Here is a 16941-nt window from a genome sequence, read left to right as displayed (position 1 = left end):
TTAATAAAAAAATTAATGTTTCTAGTAAGGAAAAGATAGTATGTCATTCCTTTAGCAGTACAAACAATCTTTTATCCAAAAGAATACATTGGGTTTTATTGTGTCATTTGTCTGAATACAGACTCAGTGGAATATCTAAATGATACCCTGCTCTGAACTCCAAGTTGAAAGTAAGTTTTTATTATACTTGAGGGAAACAATGGGTTCAGCTGCTTATTGCAAGGAGCAATTGCCAAGGGAGAGTTAAACTCAATTACTGTAACCATACTGAATAAAAAATACTGCCAAGAACAAAAATACGCCTGGGTAAAGACAGCCACTGAATAAAAAAAAATCGACATAAAGCGTATCAAATATTTATTTATCTGGGCAACAAAGGACTATGATACATTGACAGGCATGGAAACTACGCCAGCACAACTCAATACAATACAACTAGAACTGCTTCCAAAATGGCCAGTGAAAATACAGAATACCAGGTGGTCCCAAATGTTTGAAGTTCTTTGAACAAAAAGAGAGAGCAAGAGAGAGAGAGAAATGGGGGGGGGGTGGAATCCCTTACCCTTGGTTTAAAGACAATACTCATTTATTGCTCAAATGATGCTTTCAAGGGAGGACAGTGGAATAAAATAAACTTTTCTCCCCACAATACATAGAAGGGTTATCAAACCACTCAAGTTTAAAAATCTTTCCAGGGTCCAATATCACTTTTTTCTTTCAGTTCAATGAAAAGCTAAATGCAATACTAATTATATGTAAAATTTTATTTTACTTTTTTTTTTAATCCGTTCAGCTGTTTCATTGTCGTCTTTAACATGCTACAACAGGGCTAAATTCATGAATCCCAGAGGGGGAAAAAAATTCCCCAAACCTTGAATTTAGTTCTAAATAAGTACCATGAACCACATGAAGAACTAATAGGGAAGATTCAAAACCCACTAAACAAGAGGTAAACGAGATCACCAGATAAATAAAAAAAAAAAAAGAGGCTTAAAACAGACTCACCATATTTACAATTCCCATTAAATTACACATAAATAAATATATACAGAGACGTGAACACTGATTCCCTTATATAACTGTGAATCGTGTTGTCAGAGAAAGTTCAAGTTGGTCGCTTTACCTTGAAGAGGAAAAACTCCTACAACTGAAGACATGACATGGAACTTCGTGTATTTGCGTTCAAGTTTATTCACAATACTGATAAAAATGTCATTTTCCTTTTTGCCTTTTTTTTAAGTATGGCTACCATCTGAACTGACGTATGTAAGGGAAGGTGGTGATCCAGTCCCATGAAGCTCATATAATTTTTTTTAATTTTTATGTTATTTTTTATTTTTTTTTTTTTAGAAAAAAAGTTTAACTTTTTTGTGGTGGTGGTCGTTGTTGAGTTGTCGGTTTTTGTGTGTTTTTTTTTTTGTTTTTGTTTTTGTTTTTGTTTTTTTTAAAAAAAAAAGGTTCACAAACTTGGACAGAACTTTTCTTTGCTGGCTTCATGGCCTGTTCTGTTCTCTTAGGCTCCACAGGAGGGCAAAGGGGAGTTGGTGCCTACGGCGGACGTCGAGGCAGGGGGCTGGATCAGCACGGGCTGTCCCGCTGGCGGTAGAGAGTCCCCCAGACGCCTGGGGACTGAAGGTGGCGGCGGCGGCGGCGGTGGCGGCGGCAGCAGCAGCGGCAGCAGTAGCAGCAGTTGGGGGTGTGCTGGTCCCGGAGCTGTCACCTGCCCGCGGTGGGGGGTGGGGTGGAGACTGGGCTGGTGAGGAGGGGAGGCAGGGCGGGAGGACAGCCTCACTTTCTGTGTTTCTCCTCTTTGTCACTGCTTTTGGCGCTGTTGTCCGTGTGGCTGTTGGGGTTGTTGCTGAGGTACATTTTGTCCATGGCCTTGAGGGCCTCCGTGAGATAGTTCTGCAGGGCCGTGACGGCGGCGCACACCGCTGGGCTGCCGAAGCCGTGGGAGATGAGGTTGAAGTGGGTCAAGCAGCTCTGGATGCCGGGCTCCAGGATGGGGTTGGGCCTCGAGTTCCCCAGGGGAGATCGGTCCTGAGCCAGCAGGTCAGTGAACTCTTTGCATATCTGTCTGCAGCACAGGTGAAGCAGAGAGAGAGGGCGGGGAGGGAGGGAGAGAGAGAGAGAGAGAGAGAGTTGAGGCTCCCCTGTGGGCAGCGCCAGCGGCAAAGAGAAAACCTTCTCCCTGCTTTAACCTCCACCGGAATCCAGGGAACCCTGACCTGACCCAAGGCCCCAGAGACACACCTGGGGGGTGGCCACAGGTTGGAAGACCCAGTCACCCCTCCGTGTCCACTGAAACATGGCCCTTCCTACCTTCACAAATGTCTCTCTCCCTCTCACCCCTCAGCTACCCCTGACCGCTGGCCCCCTCCTTTCTCACTCACACCAAACACCCCTGACACAGAAAAACATTGCACACGTTTAGAAGAGAAATGGAGGAGGAGGAGAGGGATGACAAGTCAGAAACACAAGTATCTCCCCAACAGCCAATAGCACGCAGCCATCAGCTGTCCTGTTGAAAATATGAGAGAGACCCGCTTCCTGCTCTGTTCTAGAGAGACCTCAGTTGGCAGGATGGAATCTCCGCTCATTCACCTTCAAATCCAGCTGGATGCACACAGAAAGGCAAACTTTTCCTGGGATTATTTTGCCTTTTAAAAAAGGCACAAAAAACCTGTTAAATGGGGACAATTCAGACTATCAAGAGAGAGCTCAGAGAGACAGACAGCACGCTGGAGGGGGCAGGGGCGGGGGGGGGGGNGGGGGGGGGGGGGGGGGGGGGGGGGGGGAGAATCTCAAGCAGGCTCCATGCCCCAGCCTGAGGCAGGGATCGATCTCAAGACCCTGAGATTGTGACCTGAGCTGAAATCCAGAGTGGGACGCTAAACCAACTGAGCCACCAGGCACCCCTCAGACTGGTTTTTGGTAAGAAATAGATGCTTCAATTTAAATTTCCCATTTCAACATACCGGGAAAAAAAAGTCGCCAGGTAAATTGTGAATATGGGTGTGCTTAGGAAGCTAAGGGAAAAGGAAAAGTTGAAATCTCAGAAAGGGTCTTGAAAAGTCGGGAATACAGACAGAGGAGGCCTATGAATCTGGGAAGCAAGGACTAGCTGGGGCCTTCATGGGGCAGCAGCAGCCTGGAGGGGGTGGGGTGTTGGTATGAGGCCGGTAGGGAGGAGGGAGAATGGGGGAGCATTGGCAGGCTGCCTTCTCCAAGGCCAGCTGATGTCCCCAGGCCAGAAACTGTCCTGCCTGAGGCCTCAGCCTCTGGCCTCTGGTTCCAAGCCCTCCTGTGACATCGACTTTGATAATTAAGGGCTTCCAAACAAGCCTTTTAATTTCCAGAAAACATATCAAAACAGTCATTTTCTTTTCACACACCACCTGGAGAAGCCTATTCAGCCCAAGCACTGATGGGAATATAACTTGGGCCATTTTGAAACCTATTTGACATCTCGCCTGTAGGCTAAAACTTTTGGGCTGTGTGTGTGTGTGTGTGTGTGTGTGTGTGTGTGTGTGTGTGTGAAAGGGGGGGGCGCCTTCCCAGGAGGGAGGTGAAAGGAAGGCAAGAAATGGGATAAGGGATTAAGGTTGAAACTAGCACAACTCCTGGCTTGCACATTTTGCAGGCCACTGTTTAATCCTTGCCCTTGGAGAACATATTGATAGGAGACAAAAACTGATATAGGCAAGCCTGTTACCCATTTACAGACTCGATCCCGGTCTTTCTAAAACAACTTAGTCACCAATCCACACTCAGCTTCCATCAAATCCCTATGATACTCCACCCCCATACACACAATTTTTTTTTTTTAACTGAGAAGGTGGAAGAGAGGATGAAGAATAGAAACACACCAAGAACCCCACCTATACTTCCCCTTCAAGGTAGAGTATGGATTCTAAGACTGTGTTGTTAACTTCAATTACTTACAACAACAAAGCTGCTTAACCCAAAACAAAGAGAGGAGAAAAGTGCGACCAGAAACAATTTTGATTTTTGTTTCTCTTGACAATAAGACGCAGAGACCCCGGAGAGGTAAGGTAAATGCCTTACTTTGTAGCCAGGAGCATGTTTTTTCTTGTCACTTGCTCATTGGGATCGGAATGTTGTCGGTTGAGAAATTCAGCTACTGCTTTGGCAGGAAATTCGGTTTCGCACACGTACCCGAAGTCCCTGGCTAGGTGGACCGCTTCTCCTGGCAGGAGGTGAGAGGGGAGGGGAGCACAAGAGAATGAAAAGAGTTGAGGTCAGATTTGCCTCCCGACACTTTTATTTTCTTAACCAAGATGGTGAAGAAAACACAAACTACTTGTTTTTCTTGTTTCGGGCATTTTATTTCCTCTGTGGGATCTGGAAGATGAATTTATCAGGAAAAATGGCCACTTGTCCTAGAAGGCCAAGATGATTTGAAAATGTAAATCCCATCCCCCACCCTGATGACATTTTCCCAACTTCTCTTTTAAAATGTTCCTTGTATTCCAACCTCACACCTATCAACACATTCATAAATGATATTCATAATTACTCGTTGAGCTTTTCTGCAAGGGGAACAACTAAAGGTTTACATTTTAACTTGATCGCATATAATTATCTGTTCATCCAAACCGATTAACCAAGAGGATTTGAGGGTCACTCCACCGAGTCTGTCTGTGTTGTTGATTTTCGAATCTTTGGTTTTAATTTCCTGAACCAGTTGGTTTTTACTGCAGGGCTTCCTGCCATTAGCTCCAGCTCCGGAAGAACGCATGCGCCAATTAGAGCATCAAAGCCCTCTCTGCAGAGCTTGTTTCCATAAAATGGAGCGGATCACAAACAATAACAGTTCTCCAGAAACTGCCTCCCTGCTACAGGACTCAACCCCCAAGCTCACGCACACTCTCACACTACACCCAAAGCCACTACGACCATTTCCTTTGCACGGAATTCTTCTGGGGTATGGACAGTGGGTTCTGTACGTACTCATGTTATTCTTAATGCAAAGCTACTGTAGTTGAGTTCCTGGCCCTGAAGAGCTGCTTACTGTTTAACAGTTACATTACCATCTTTAACGCCACTCGCAGATGCCTCCTAGGATTCCTCCTCCAGTTTGTGGTTTTAAATTTTATTTTAGTTCTTTATAAAGCTGGTACTCAAATTCCATTGTTATGTATCTCCTCAAATGGAAGATGTAAAGAGGACAAAATGCCTTCTTTAAATATAAATGGTAGTTTTGGTATCTACCTGATCACTTAAGTGTCTTTTTTTTTTTTTCCTATTGGCAGGAGACATTTCCAACACAACACAAAGGAAAATGCAAGCCAGCTTATACACTTATTCCAACACATCTAAATTTAAGGCCATTTAGTATCAGAAAAACTTGACAGGAATCCAGAGGAAGCAGGAATGTGAGCGGATTCTGATGACAGTGTATCCAGAGCATGGAGTGAGAACAGGGTAGCTTTTGTTTTGAAGGGCTTGGAAGCTTTGTGTGTGTGTGTGTGTGTGTGTGTGTGTGTGTGTGTGTGTGTTAAAAACTGCCATGAGAAACTTTTTGCAATGCTTATATTTCTTTTTTCTTTCCTAGCCCAACAACTCAAAATCTAAAATTGCTCACTTTTCTTCCCCTTCACTAGAGAAGCACAATTAAATAAGAGATGAGGGAGCATATGTTTGGAAAACAAAAATCTAAAAGGGCATATAACCCTGAGCTTTCAGGATGGTCTTAAATCAGGATGCAGGTCAAAGATTCCCAAATTAATTCAGGAAGTAATGGTCACGCATTTCTCAAACGCAGATGTCAGAATAGCTTAAGTGATTTACTGCTGAGCTCTGTGAAGGAGACAGGAACTTGGAGAATACGCAGTTCTTAAATTTTCACTTTGTTTAGGTCGGAATTGGGCTCAGGGAGGTGGAATTTTGTGGCAAAGTGGAAGAAGAAAGGAGGACAGGAGTAAGTGCAAATAGTTTTTTGACATGCCAGGATTCTGTTCCCTTCCAGCTATATTCTCCAGAGAAAAAAGGAAACTGCCCAATTGACACAAAATACAACCAAACATCTGGCCACTGAGTATTATCCATTTTCCCAGAAGACAGTTCCCTTCTTGTTAGCAAGTGGACTCGCTTACCCTCCACTAGTGACGTGAGCAGGGTGACATTGGCAGCTTTACGTCTCCCTGCTGGCAGATTTAATCCTATTTTGTCCAGTTTTTCTCTTAAAGATCTTCCTCCATTTTTAGACTTCGCCCTGTTCACAAATATATGCAAGAAAGGGATTTAGAAAACATTGGATTGCTCTGAGTCACATTATATTCACTTTGACAACTTCCTAACATGTGCTTTTTAAAATTAAGAATCATGGCCCCGAGATACTTAAGGGAGGGAAGCCTAGGAAGGAATGGTACAGAAAGATCATAGGAGACAAATGCTAAACTGTAAAGCACCCCCTGTGTTCAGTTATTCTTACAGCCATGGTGGCAGGTTGGAAGGTTTTGATTTCCCAGCTCTCTAAAGAAGAACCATACACAAACAAACACAGTTCTCATCTCTAGGGTTTGAGGTACTTTTGAGTTCAACTGATTACTGTATATTTTCCCTGTTGTTACAATCACACAAATCCCAATGGGGTCTTTAAATTGTCTTTGCAAGAACCACTGTTAGCTTGTTCAGAGTAACCGAAGTTACCATCACTCTCAACGTTTCTTGCTCTGGCTTTTGCCCCAATGGGAAATTCATTTTACCAACTGTTTACATGCCATGTCACTGGCCTAACTGGAAATGTCAAAAGTGGATATCAGCCTTTAAAAATTTCACTGATTTCGGAGACAATGGAGGTGGTTCTAAATAGATGTCTAAATAGACTCCCATAATCAGGAAGTGGTTAAGATAAATTGTTTAAATAAAACAGCAAATTAATTAATTTCAGATTTTATTCCCTACTCAAGTGCTCTTTAATTGTGTGGATTAGATTATACTCCCCTAGGTAAACAGTCTCCAATATTGGGGATGGGGGAAGGGGAGGAAAAAGCAGAGGGCGGATTCAGATCTGTCAGAGATTACAAAGGGAAGCAAAATAACTGTGAGGGGGGAAGAGAAGATTACAAAGGCTGATGTTTAAAACCTTCCAAAAATGGTTTTATAGGCTTTGTGTGGGATATGCCCATCGGAGCGGGACTATGGGTCCATAGATCCATAAATGAATAAATGTCAAACAGTGAAGTTCTTGGTCTACTTTCTTATTAAAAAAAAGAAGAAGAAGAAGAAGAAAAAGAAGATGATGAAGAAGAAATGAAAAGATCTGAGAAAGTTCAACCCAACACCCAACACTCACAAAGTTGGGTGGAACCCTAGGAGACCGAAGCCCAAGGGAGGGAGAAACCTGCTTAGAGGGAAGGTGCTTCACTTAGCAGACCCTTATCAAACCTTATCTACGAAATGAAACATTCCGACCTCACAGGGCTGAGACGAGGTCTGAGACGTGTATCCCTGGCCACGTATGTAACATGCACTCGTGGGTAAAGACTGCACTTAACGCACGTCAATGTGTCTTGCGTGCTGCCTGGAGCACATAGCGGCAACAGCACCTAGGAACCACTAATGCGAGCGCCTTAGGCACAGAAGAGTCGCCGTCTGGCCAAAGGTGACGGTGACGGGAAGGTGGGGGAGGGCAGCGGACTCAAGAGAAAGCCAATGTCTTCTACTTAAAACCCTATTCAAGGGACCGTGGGTTACCGTCGGAGACCCTACACGGAGGTAAGGCAAAGTAAGGCGCCTGAGAAGTTTTCCAGGGGTTGCAAGGTGTGCGCGAGGAGGGAAAAGGCGGCTGCACGGCGCCCCGCCGCTGCCGCAGCCGGGACTGAACCCGCGATGCAGTGAGCTGCGCGTGCGCGCGGGGAGGTGGGTTGGGGGCGGAGGGCCCAGGGTGCGCGCCGCGGAGGCGCACCCGGGCGCGCGCCAGAAGCCCGAGCGCGCGGGAAGACTGACGAGAGCGCAGGCGCGCGCCGCCTCGTCACGCCCCCAGCTCCCACCCACCTGGTTTTACGCCCTACTCCCCGCCCCTTTCTTTTCCCGCGAAGGGAGGGCCGTGGCGCGAGGCCCGTTTGCGTCGCCGCCCACGCGCAGGCGCAATGTGTCCCCGGGCCGCGGGGCGGGGCGGGCAGGGCGGCGCTGGGCCTCACCTCCGCAGCACTCCGCCCAGCAACGAAGCGTTGAGACACTCCGGTGGTGAGAGGCGCCGCTGTACTTCCGCCACCGTGACCTTGTACTTCGAGGTGGAGCTGAGGAGCGAGAGACGACCCGGAACTGAACAGAAGACTTCGTTGGGGTTCACGACGCCGCCGAAGAGGTTGTCCTTGTTTATGGGGATGGCGGAGACGGCGTTGCTGTTGGACTTGGACAGGGACACGGGGCCTGCGGAGACAGACGGGGAAGCTGTGTGTGGGCGTTGGGGGTCCCTCCCAGGTCCTGCCCGACCCCGGCCCTCGCCCCGGCTTGCGCCGCAACCCCCACTTTCCTTCCAGCCCTGAAAAATCCTGTGGCTCCTTTCCCCCACCTTCTGTCCTATTCCCTGCTGTATTCTTGTCCTGGAGATCGAGCTTCAGCCCTCGGCGCACCTCGCCCAGCGGCCGGGAGGCGCCCCCACTTTGCCCCACCAGCCAGGCCTATGCTTCTGCCTGGACCCTTCCCTCTTAGCAGTGAGGGTGCTGTCTAGAGATGGTGGTGAAATTGTGACCCTCTGGGATCTCATCCGAGGAGAGGTCCTGGAGTACGGGGTTTAGGGTGTAGGGGAGGGGATTACATTTGCACACCGAGAGCAAGCTATGTGTACTTTGGAGTTTTTGTGGGGTGGGGGATTTAGTGTTGAGGAGAAATTGCCCTCAAGACCTTTAATAAAGATCAGCAGAGAATTCAGATGGCTGACGCGGCCTGTAAGTGAACATTTCAGTTAAGGCACCAAGCTTGGAGGTGGTGGATTCTCTTGTCACACGCCACACGTGCCCCATCCGTTTGATAAATAGGCCCTTTCCTACGTTTAGTTTCGAAAAGGCCCCGAGTTTTGGAAATTCATTCCACAGCACCATTTTGAACTGGGAGAGAAAAAGGATAAACAGGCCTACCACAGACACTAGCAATATGCCCTTTTGTTGAGCCAACAGTTAATGCCCTTGTCTGCTGAAGTGTCTTCATTGGCAAGGGGAGAGGATATATTCTTATTAGTTAAAAATCATAAGCTCTTCATTGTCGGCCCCACCATAATTGGAAAAAAAATTCAAAGCCAGGAAAAAGTGTAGTACCATGTTACATTTCTCAACACCAATATAATTCAGATGCATTCACAACCATTTAAGTACTGGATGCATCTGTGTTTTAAAATTCCACAAGGAGACATATATAATAATATGCATACATTCTCCTCAGTACTCCTCCCTCCTTAATGGGGATATTCTAGACGTATGGGGAGGTGGGGGGCTCTAGGTTTTGGATAGATCACTTGTGACATTAATAGCTCTGGGGAGGCTAATAGAGACAATAGGACTTAAACGAACTCTTGAGAGATTACTAATAAAAGAGCCAATTATCATGTCGACTTGGAAAGAGCATCTCTTAAGATTTATCCCTTGCACATCTAATTTGACGTGACAAAGACTTCACAGATGCAAAAATGAAACTTTAAACTAGCTAACAATATACTGATTGGGGTTAGAAATGAGAACAGTTTTATATAGCATCATCCTCTGGTGGTGCCTAGAATCCTGTAATGTAACATTGCTACCATAACAACAACAAAAAAAGCTGCTGTGAATAGCATTTAATCCAGTAAACTTTAATTCTACTCACTAAACACAATACAAATTACAAATCCATCCAAATCACTTGACACTTTTTAAAAACAATTTCTGCTCTGAACAATTATGCTAATAATCCTGACATCTTCAAGATGCTAATTTTAACCAAAAGCCAAATTTTTGTTAACCTAATTCACAAAGTTTAAAAACCCTTAAACAGCTAATGAGAAATTAAATTGAAGAACATGAAAGTTTTTTCTTCCTCTGCTAAGGAGTGTTACAGAAGACACAATTGCTCTTGTATTAATGTTGAATTATTTGCACTATTTCAGCACTATACACTTCTTAACACTCATGGCCACTCACACAATGGATTAACTAAACTATTAAACCATTTCAAAATTGAAATGCTACTTCCAAATCAGTTCAACTATTACACATTTCATGTGTTTGTCTAGCTATCATTAAACTAAATGGTCAAATCATGAACAAAGCTAGCCTGTTGCCATTACTAACATACTGAAAGCCGATCATTTAAGCATTGCTGTTCTATGCTATCTATTTGCTAATTCTGAGCCTTTAGGAAATCCTATTTGAAAAAAATAAATACAGCTCTGCGAGTTCTTTTAAATAGCACTCTGCCTGTAAGGACATGCCTGGAATGTAGAAGGAAATGGCTTACCTTTCTTAATTACAGTTTGATCTGGGATGTTAATACCCGGGTCTTCTACATGCTGCAACAAAAGGATACACATGGATGTAAGTGTATAATCAAAACAAAAGGAAATGAATATTCTGTTGAGGATGGGGGGAGGGGAAGGTGTAGAGTCAAAATTTCCCCCTCCCGTATAGTGACATTTATATATAAACATCTCATCTTGGCTTATTGGAATTTGAGGCTTTGGAACTCAAGAGGTTTCACTGCACACCCACGGCCAATTTCTCCTCCCCCAGCAAATAATCCGTGTTTGAAGGAGGTGGGGGTGGGGAATAAAACTTTCTTTGGAAATTAAACCAAGTTTTGGAGCACCTAATCTTTCTCACAAAGTCAGTTCAACCTTTAAAAATGCACCTAGCTTTAGTTTGGCGCCTCAGCGGCTTCGGACTTTAGCGGTTCCAGTGTTCAGGCAGCAAAAGCCAGGGAAACACAATAGAAATGACAGAGGCAGGAGTAACAGGGAAGTATTGTAAACATTTTAGGTAATATGATAAAAAGCAAAGGCATATACACACCTTCACTTATGGAAAACTAAAAATAATTTTTAAAGATTAGTGCCTAAACTGGGTATCAGAAAGGAATATGAAAACGATTAAAGAAACAAAAACAAAAAGCTCTGAGGGTTGTTTTTTTTTTTTCCTGTTGTCCAGCAGCGGGTTTGTTGGTGGTGGGTTTTCTTTTTCCTTCTCTCTCTCTCTTTTTTTTTTTTTTTTTTTTTACAGATGGATGGGTATACGTGTGTGCTAGAGTCAAAACGTGATTAGAAAGTAAAATGAAATCATGTTTTCTAATGCAGAAACTGACAGGCAATATAATGTCTGGCTGTGTTTACAAATTAGCACCAGGGCTGCTGAGATAGAAGATTTCGCAATCGTTACCAAACACAGGCATTACCATTTAAAAAACTATTACTTCCTTCTCTAGTCTTTGTCCAACAATAATACTGATTCGAACATTTTCCATTCTGTCTTGGATTTATGCTCCTGTTAATTGTGCCTGATCGCAATGATTCCGGGTGGATGGTACTAAGTTGCTTTATTACAGGTTTTATTATACTCAATGCTCTCATTTGTAACTTGCCTAAAGTGCTTCTGGATTTAAGTATAATTAAATTGAGAAATGTTCAGAAATGACTACTGCTGCAGTTCTTGTGTTTTAACTATATGGGGAAATATGATCCCTTTATGCATGCACCCTAAACCCATAAAGTAAATGTAGTGTGGCATAATACTTTTATTTGTGTTATTTCTAGACCTTGTCCATACAGGGAAGACTGTTAAGTTTAAAACCCCACTGAGATATTAATGATTAAATAATTTTCACCATCAATTTGATTTTCTTAAATATTTAGCACTCATTCTTATTAAAGGTTAACTGTTGCAGCAATGGGAAAATTGAAAACAACCCTTTTCCTGACCCAAATTCCTTTGAAAGAATTTTTTTCTTAATAGGTGGGGGAGGGTGGGGAAGAGCAGCAACTGGGTTTCCCTGTGTTTATTTGATCTTTTGGTTAATTTCTCCTACTGACTAATTTCACCACAAAAAGTAACTATACAGGTGTTAAGAATTCACACCAGCCACTTTGGAATTTTTGCAAAGTAGAGCAATTCTAAGTCATAGTAATTTCAAAAGACTCCAGTGCATTTTGCAATTCAAATATGTCCAAAGAGCAGGCTGGAAAAAGGATTCAGAGACTCTTCGGGAAGGGGAACTAAAATGATCACAACTTCCAGGTTTGTTTTTTAATTGCTTTTTCTCAACTACTGCTCCTCTTATTTTACTTCCCAAGAAATGCACTGTTTAGTATTAGTTTCCAAAATCATTTATGAACACAGACATACACACAGTGCTTACTAAACCCCACAATGGATCAAATGCCTACTTTCCTGCTTTCCATGCAAGGCTGCTAAACATAACCAACAAATTTCAGTGATTAACTGGGCCAAATGAGAGCTGTAATAAATTTTCTATTTTCCTATGTAACTTAAATAACGTTTTAAATTCACCAAGCAAGCAGGTAAGTTCATCTGACCATTTTCGTTGCAATCTAATGCAGTAATCATTAAACTGTCAACGGACATATTGCTGCAATATTTGATGCACTAATTTGAAATAGCATTTTAGTAAAAATCACATCCAGATACATTTCCTCTCCAAAGAAAAGCAGCATTAACAGAGCCTTTACAGCTTTAATAAAATTATTGGCTCATTCTAATTCCATTTCAGGAAGGCTGAGGGGAAACCATAAATACATAGAATTGAAACAGAGATGCTGGTTTAAATTTAATTTCAGAAAGTATTCTCAAATTATCAATAGCCTGGTTTACACTGTAAATAGTAAATGTGCTAATACCATGCTTATTCAGAAATTGTTTTAAACTGCATTTATTGATAACTGGATTAGAACTCAAATAATGTATTGCCCAATAGTCTCAAAACATTTAATTTAATATGGGGTGTAGCAGGTTCTGATAGGAGTTGGGAACCCAGCTAATGATTTATGAGGTCAGCACTTAGCACCCCTAGGAGGAGAAGGAGGCTGCATTTTAATGTCCCTCTGCTCCGATTTGCTACTTACTATTCTTTAATCAGAGTAGGCTACACACATAACTTTTAGGTATCATTAGTGCTTATGAAATCCAGCAAAAATAATTTTCTTAGTATGTCATTCACACTTTATTTTAAACTGCTAGGGTATTTAATGAGCTCTTTGGTTGAATTTAACATCTTTTTTCGGGACAGGGAGAAATCCCCCACGCCAGACTCAGCGGTGGAATTAGATCCTCTCCCAATTGAAAACAGTTTACTGTCGTGGAGAGGGGCAGATATTGTTAATGGTGACATTCGTCTGATTTATATATGTGTCGGTGGAAATGGTAATGTAGGCATTGTTTGAAGGAGCTCTAGGAACCATTGTTCTAAGGCTATAACTCTCAACTACTTTTTTTTTTTTAATTCGGTCGTCTATGTGGGTTCTCAAAGTGTCCGCCCAAAAAATAAAATTAAATTTTGAAAAAGTAAATGCACTGAGAGAAAACGCGGGCCCACAGGCCGTGTGTCCCGATTATCTTCTCTGGGGGTGGGTGAGCAGGGGCTGCATTCATCCCTCGCTCCGCTCGCGCGGCCTCTTACCGGGACGTCCTCGATGGCGTGAGGTAAGGAGTGGATCGGGAGGTCTCCGAGTCCTGAGCTAAGCCCGTGTGGGCCGTGCAGGAGGTCTTCGTGCCGCCGGTAGTCCCTGCGAGGATCGAGGCCCGAAAGCTGGTGGGGCAGCCCCCGGTGCGTGTGCAGGAGCCCAGACTCCTGGCTCTGCCTCTGGCCGGGCCAGCCCGGGTGCTGCGGCTGCGGCTGGGCGTGCAGGGGGTTCAGGCTGTAGGGGTCGTTGACGTGGGAGTAAGGATCTTGCGACTGGGGGTAGATGGGCTGGTAGGGCGGGGGGAAGTAGGGGGGCTGGAAGTCGGCATTGGGGGTGTGGGACAGCGGCGGGGCGCTCGTGTAGGGAGATTGACCTACAGTGCCCAGCTGGGGCAACCGCGCCGTCCCGTTGCTGGTGCCGTCGTGGCGGTCCTAAGAGAGGGAGAGACAGAAGATGGGGGAAAGAAAAGAAATCAGTCGTCGGGTTACAGCTGTCCACTCTAAATCCACTCCGCAAGACTGCGTGGGAAACCACTCATTCCCGTCGGCAGGCCGCCGAAAGAAATGAGCTCTAAGTTGTTCATTTCGGAAAATACCCCAGAAGCGAACCGGGCTTTTCCAAACACGCAGGGAAATTAGATCGTGCAAATGTGGGGGGCATAAGAGGCTCTGTTTAGGCGTTTCTTTCAAAGGGGGGGATAGAAAAGGGCCTCCCAGAATACAGCCCGTTAAGCTGCAGCGTGAAACCTCCCTTAAGCAAAATTAAAATTCCTGCTAAATATTAAACAGCAGAAGCGGCCTTTTCTTTTTCCCCCCAGATTTGAACCTGCTTGCCACTGCGTTATTGTTTACCCTGTTCCATTTATTTGGAGGAACAAAAAATCATACACGTTCAAAGATTATTACCATTTCATGACTATTTAAATAGAAACATTTCGTAGAGGAGCTGTAACGAAAGCACACCTTTAAATTACCAGCTTAAAGAAGGTTTTAACTGCAGGATGGGGTTCTGTCTTTTCCGCTTCCTCAGTTAAGAGCCTTTTTCTCGACAGGGTCGATTTATGATACGGATGGGGAGAGGGGGGACGTCAAGTCAAGGTTTAAAATAGAAAGATTCAGCCTTATTGGGTTTAAAAGAGAGAGGTACACCCCAGGGCGGAGGCTCCCGCCCCTTGCACCCCAGCCCCAAAGGGCAGAAGAAACGCCTGGCTTTATGTTCCTCTATTGCAATTCGCTTGCAAAACAAGCGAAGAGTTGATTCCAGGGAGTGCGAACCCTCGGAGGTTCAAACTCGGGCCCCGAGGGTAGGGGACACACCGGGCCGCGGTTTTTCCTGCAGATGGATTAAGCATCAAACGCTGAGAACATCTCAGGAACAAGTGAAGACGCAAGGAAATAAGGATGAACGTGGCGAGGAACATGCCTGGGGAAGTAGCAGAGAGGTAGGTCTGCGCGCCGGGAGAGGTCGAGCGGGGGCGGAGGGTAATGCATTCGATTTAAGAATGAAAAAAGCGAGAGAAAAGAGAAAAGAGAGAAATGCAAATGGAAAAGGGGTGCCCTGAAGGAAACCTGGGCGTGAAACTCGAGGTTGAGGAGAGCTCCGCAGCACCAGGTTTCCAGAAGAGAATTCCTAAAGAAACAGGGAAGGGGGTGGGGATGGGACTCACCATAGCTGAAAAACTGTGAACTAACATCTGCGAAGAGTCTGGGGTAACGAGTCAGGGTGGAAAAAAACAAGCAAGCCTGGAGAGCCCGGCTGCCCCGCCGCCCGAGCGCGCCCCACACAAAAGGCGCCGAGAGCCCCGCGCCACCCAGGACTCCAGTCACAGCGCGGACGCTCCCCCGAGCGCTGGAGCCCCGCTCTGGTCCATCCGAACTTGAACCACCGATTCGAGCGGCGCCTTCAGCTGGTCGAACCCACGGTCTCTATCCTGCCGTGATCGGTTATGATTCAAAGTTCCTTAAAAAATGAAAAACCCCAAAAAAGGAAAAAGAAAAAAGTGTGTGTGTGTGTGTGTATGTATGTGCGTGTTGTTCCTTAATCCGTGTCTCCCCTCTTTTCTTAGCGGCGGCTTCGCTTGAGCTTCTAATAACCGCGCTGGGCAGCGTTCCTGGAGCCTCCTAATAGCAGATATTCATGACTATTAATATTACACGAATACTTAATAAGGGAAGAATGCCTGGAAATCGAGCGTGAAGCGGAGAGGCAACTCGCGCCGGAGCCGGCTCTCAATGCAGTCCATTGACGGGAGCCTCAGTGTAGCAAATCGGAGGTGGGGAGAGGGAGCGCGAGAGACAAAAAGCGGGCGAGAGAGGGAGCGGGCGAGCGCGCGGGGGGCCGCGGCGCGGCGTCTGGCGAATCACAGGGAAGGGGCAACATTTTAAAAGGTTGCAGGGCATGCAAAAGTGAAAGAGAAAGAGGGAGAGAGGGAAACCGAGGGAGAGAGCGCAGAGAGGGAGAATGTGTCTGCGTGCGTGTGTGAGAAAGAAAGTGTGGGTGAGAGAGAGGAGCCCAGAGTGGGGAGAGGGGAGGGAGGGAAGGAGGGAGAGCCCGAGGAGGAAGGGAGGGAAAGAGGGAAGGAGGGGGAGGGAGAGAAGGAGGGAAGGAAGGGAAAGAGAGAAAGAAAGAGAGGAGGGAAGGAAGGGAAGAAAAGGAAAGAACAAAGAGGATAAGGAGCAATCTAAACGTCCAACAATAGAGTATTGTTTGAATAAATTTTTGTACAGCCATTTGATGTTAATGACGGGCGGTCATGAAAAAATGCTGCTGTAGAACGTTCCATGAAGGCATGAAATTATTCTTTCTCTCCTGTAAGCACCAACACACTAGAAGATAACCAGTAATATTAAATAAAGTGCTGAAATTATTTCTTAACTTGCAAGTGAAAGTGATAAAAATTGTATGTACAATGGGATCTCATTTTTATTTTAAAAATGTAAGTAGATACAGGACAGGGTTTCTCAGCCTTGGTTCGATTGACAGTTGGGGCCAGATAATTTTGTTGGGGGGGGCTCGTCCTGTGCATTGCAGGACATTTAGCCGCAACCCTGAGGGATTCACGGTATTAGCGACAAGCACAAATGTCTCCAGACATAGTCGTTATGTTTCCTGGGAGACAAAACTGCCCCCAGATGAGAACCACGGGTCTAGTACATAATGATAAAATGCGACGCCATTACAAAGGAGAGGGACTTTGTAAGAATGTGTTGAGTACATCTGGTCCGGTCTGTGGGGTCAGGGGAGACCTTCTTTCAGAAGTTATGTTGCATCAGAGATCCGGAGGGTAACCGAGAGGTACAGAAACAAGGGGG

General features: G+C 45.1%; 1 protein-coding gene across 9 annotated transcripts in view; it reads right to left on the bottom strand.

Moving 5' to 3' along the window:
* Positions 1-334: 334 nt before the first annotated feature.
* The window catches only part of TFAP2A (transcription factor AP-2 alpha), a 23833-nt gene continuing 7226 nt past the window's right edge, over positions 335-16941 (bottom strand). For 3 of the 9 annotated variants that reach the window (XM_034660332.1, XM_034660330.1, XM_034660329.1), the window contains exons 2-7: positions 13627-14061; positions 10459-10510; positions 8169-8400; positions 6120-6238; positions 4069-4210; positions 335-2077 (exon numbers count right to left, since the gene is read on the bottom strand). In XM_034660332.1, coding sequence (XP_034516223.1) covers positions 1789-2077; positions 4069-4210; positions 6120-6238; positions 8169-8400; positions 10459-10510; positions 13627-14061 — 1269 coding nt within the window. In that variant the 3' untranslated portion in view covers positions 335-1788. The other 6 variants (XM_034660338.1, XM_034660337.1, XM_034660336.1 and 3 more) reach the window with 5 other exon arrangements.

The sequence above is a fragment of the Ailuropoda melanoleuca genome, chromosome 5 (assembly GCF_002007445.2).
Source record: "Ailuropoda melanoleuca isolate Jingjing chromosome 5, ASM200744v2, whole genome shotgun sequence".
In the NCBI taxonomy this organism is placed as follows: Eukaryota; Metazoa; Chordata; class Mammalia; order Carnivora; family Ursidae; genus Ailuropoda; species Ailuropoda melanoleuca.
This window is presented reverse-complemented; position numbering and strand designations above follow the sequence as displayed.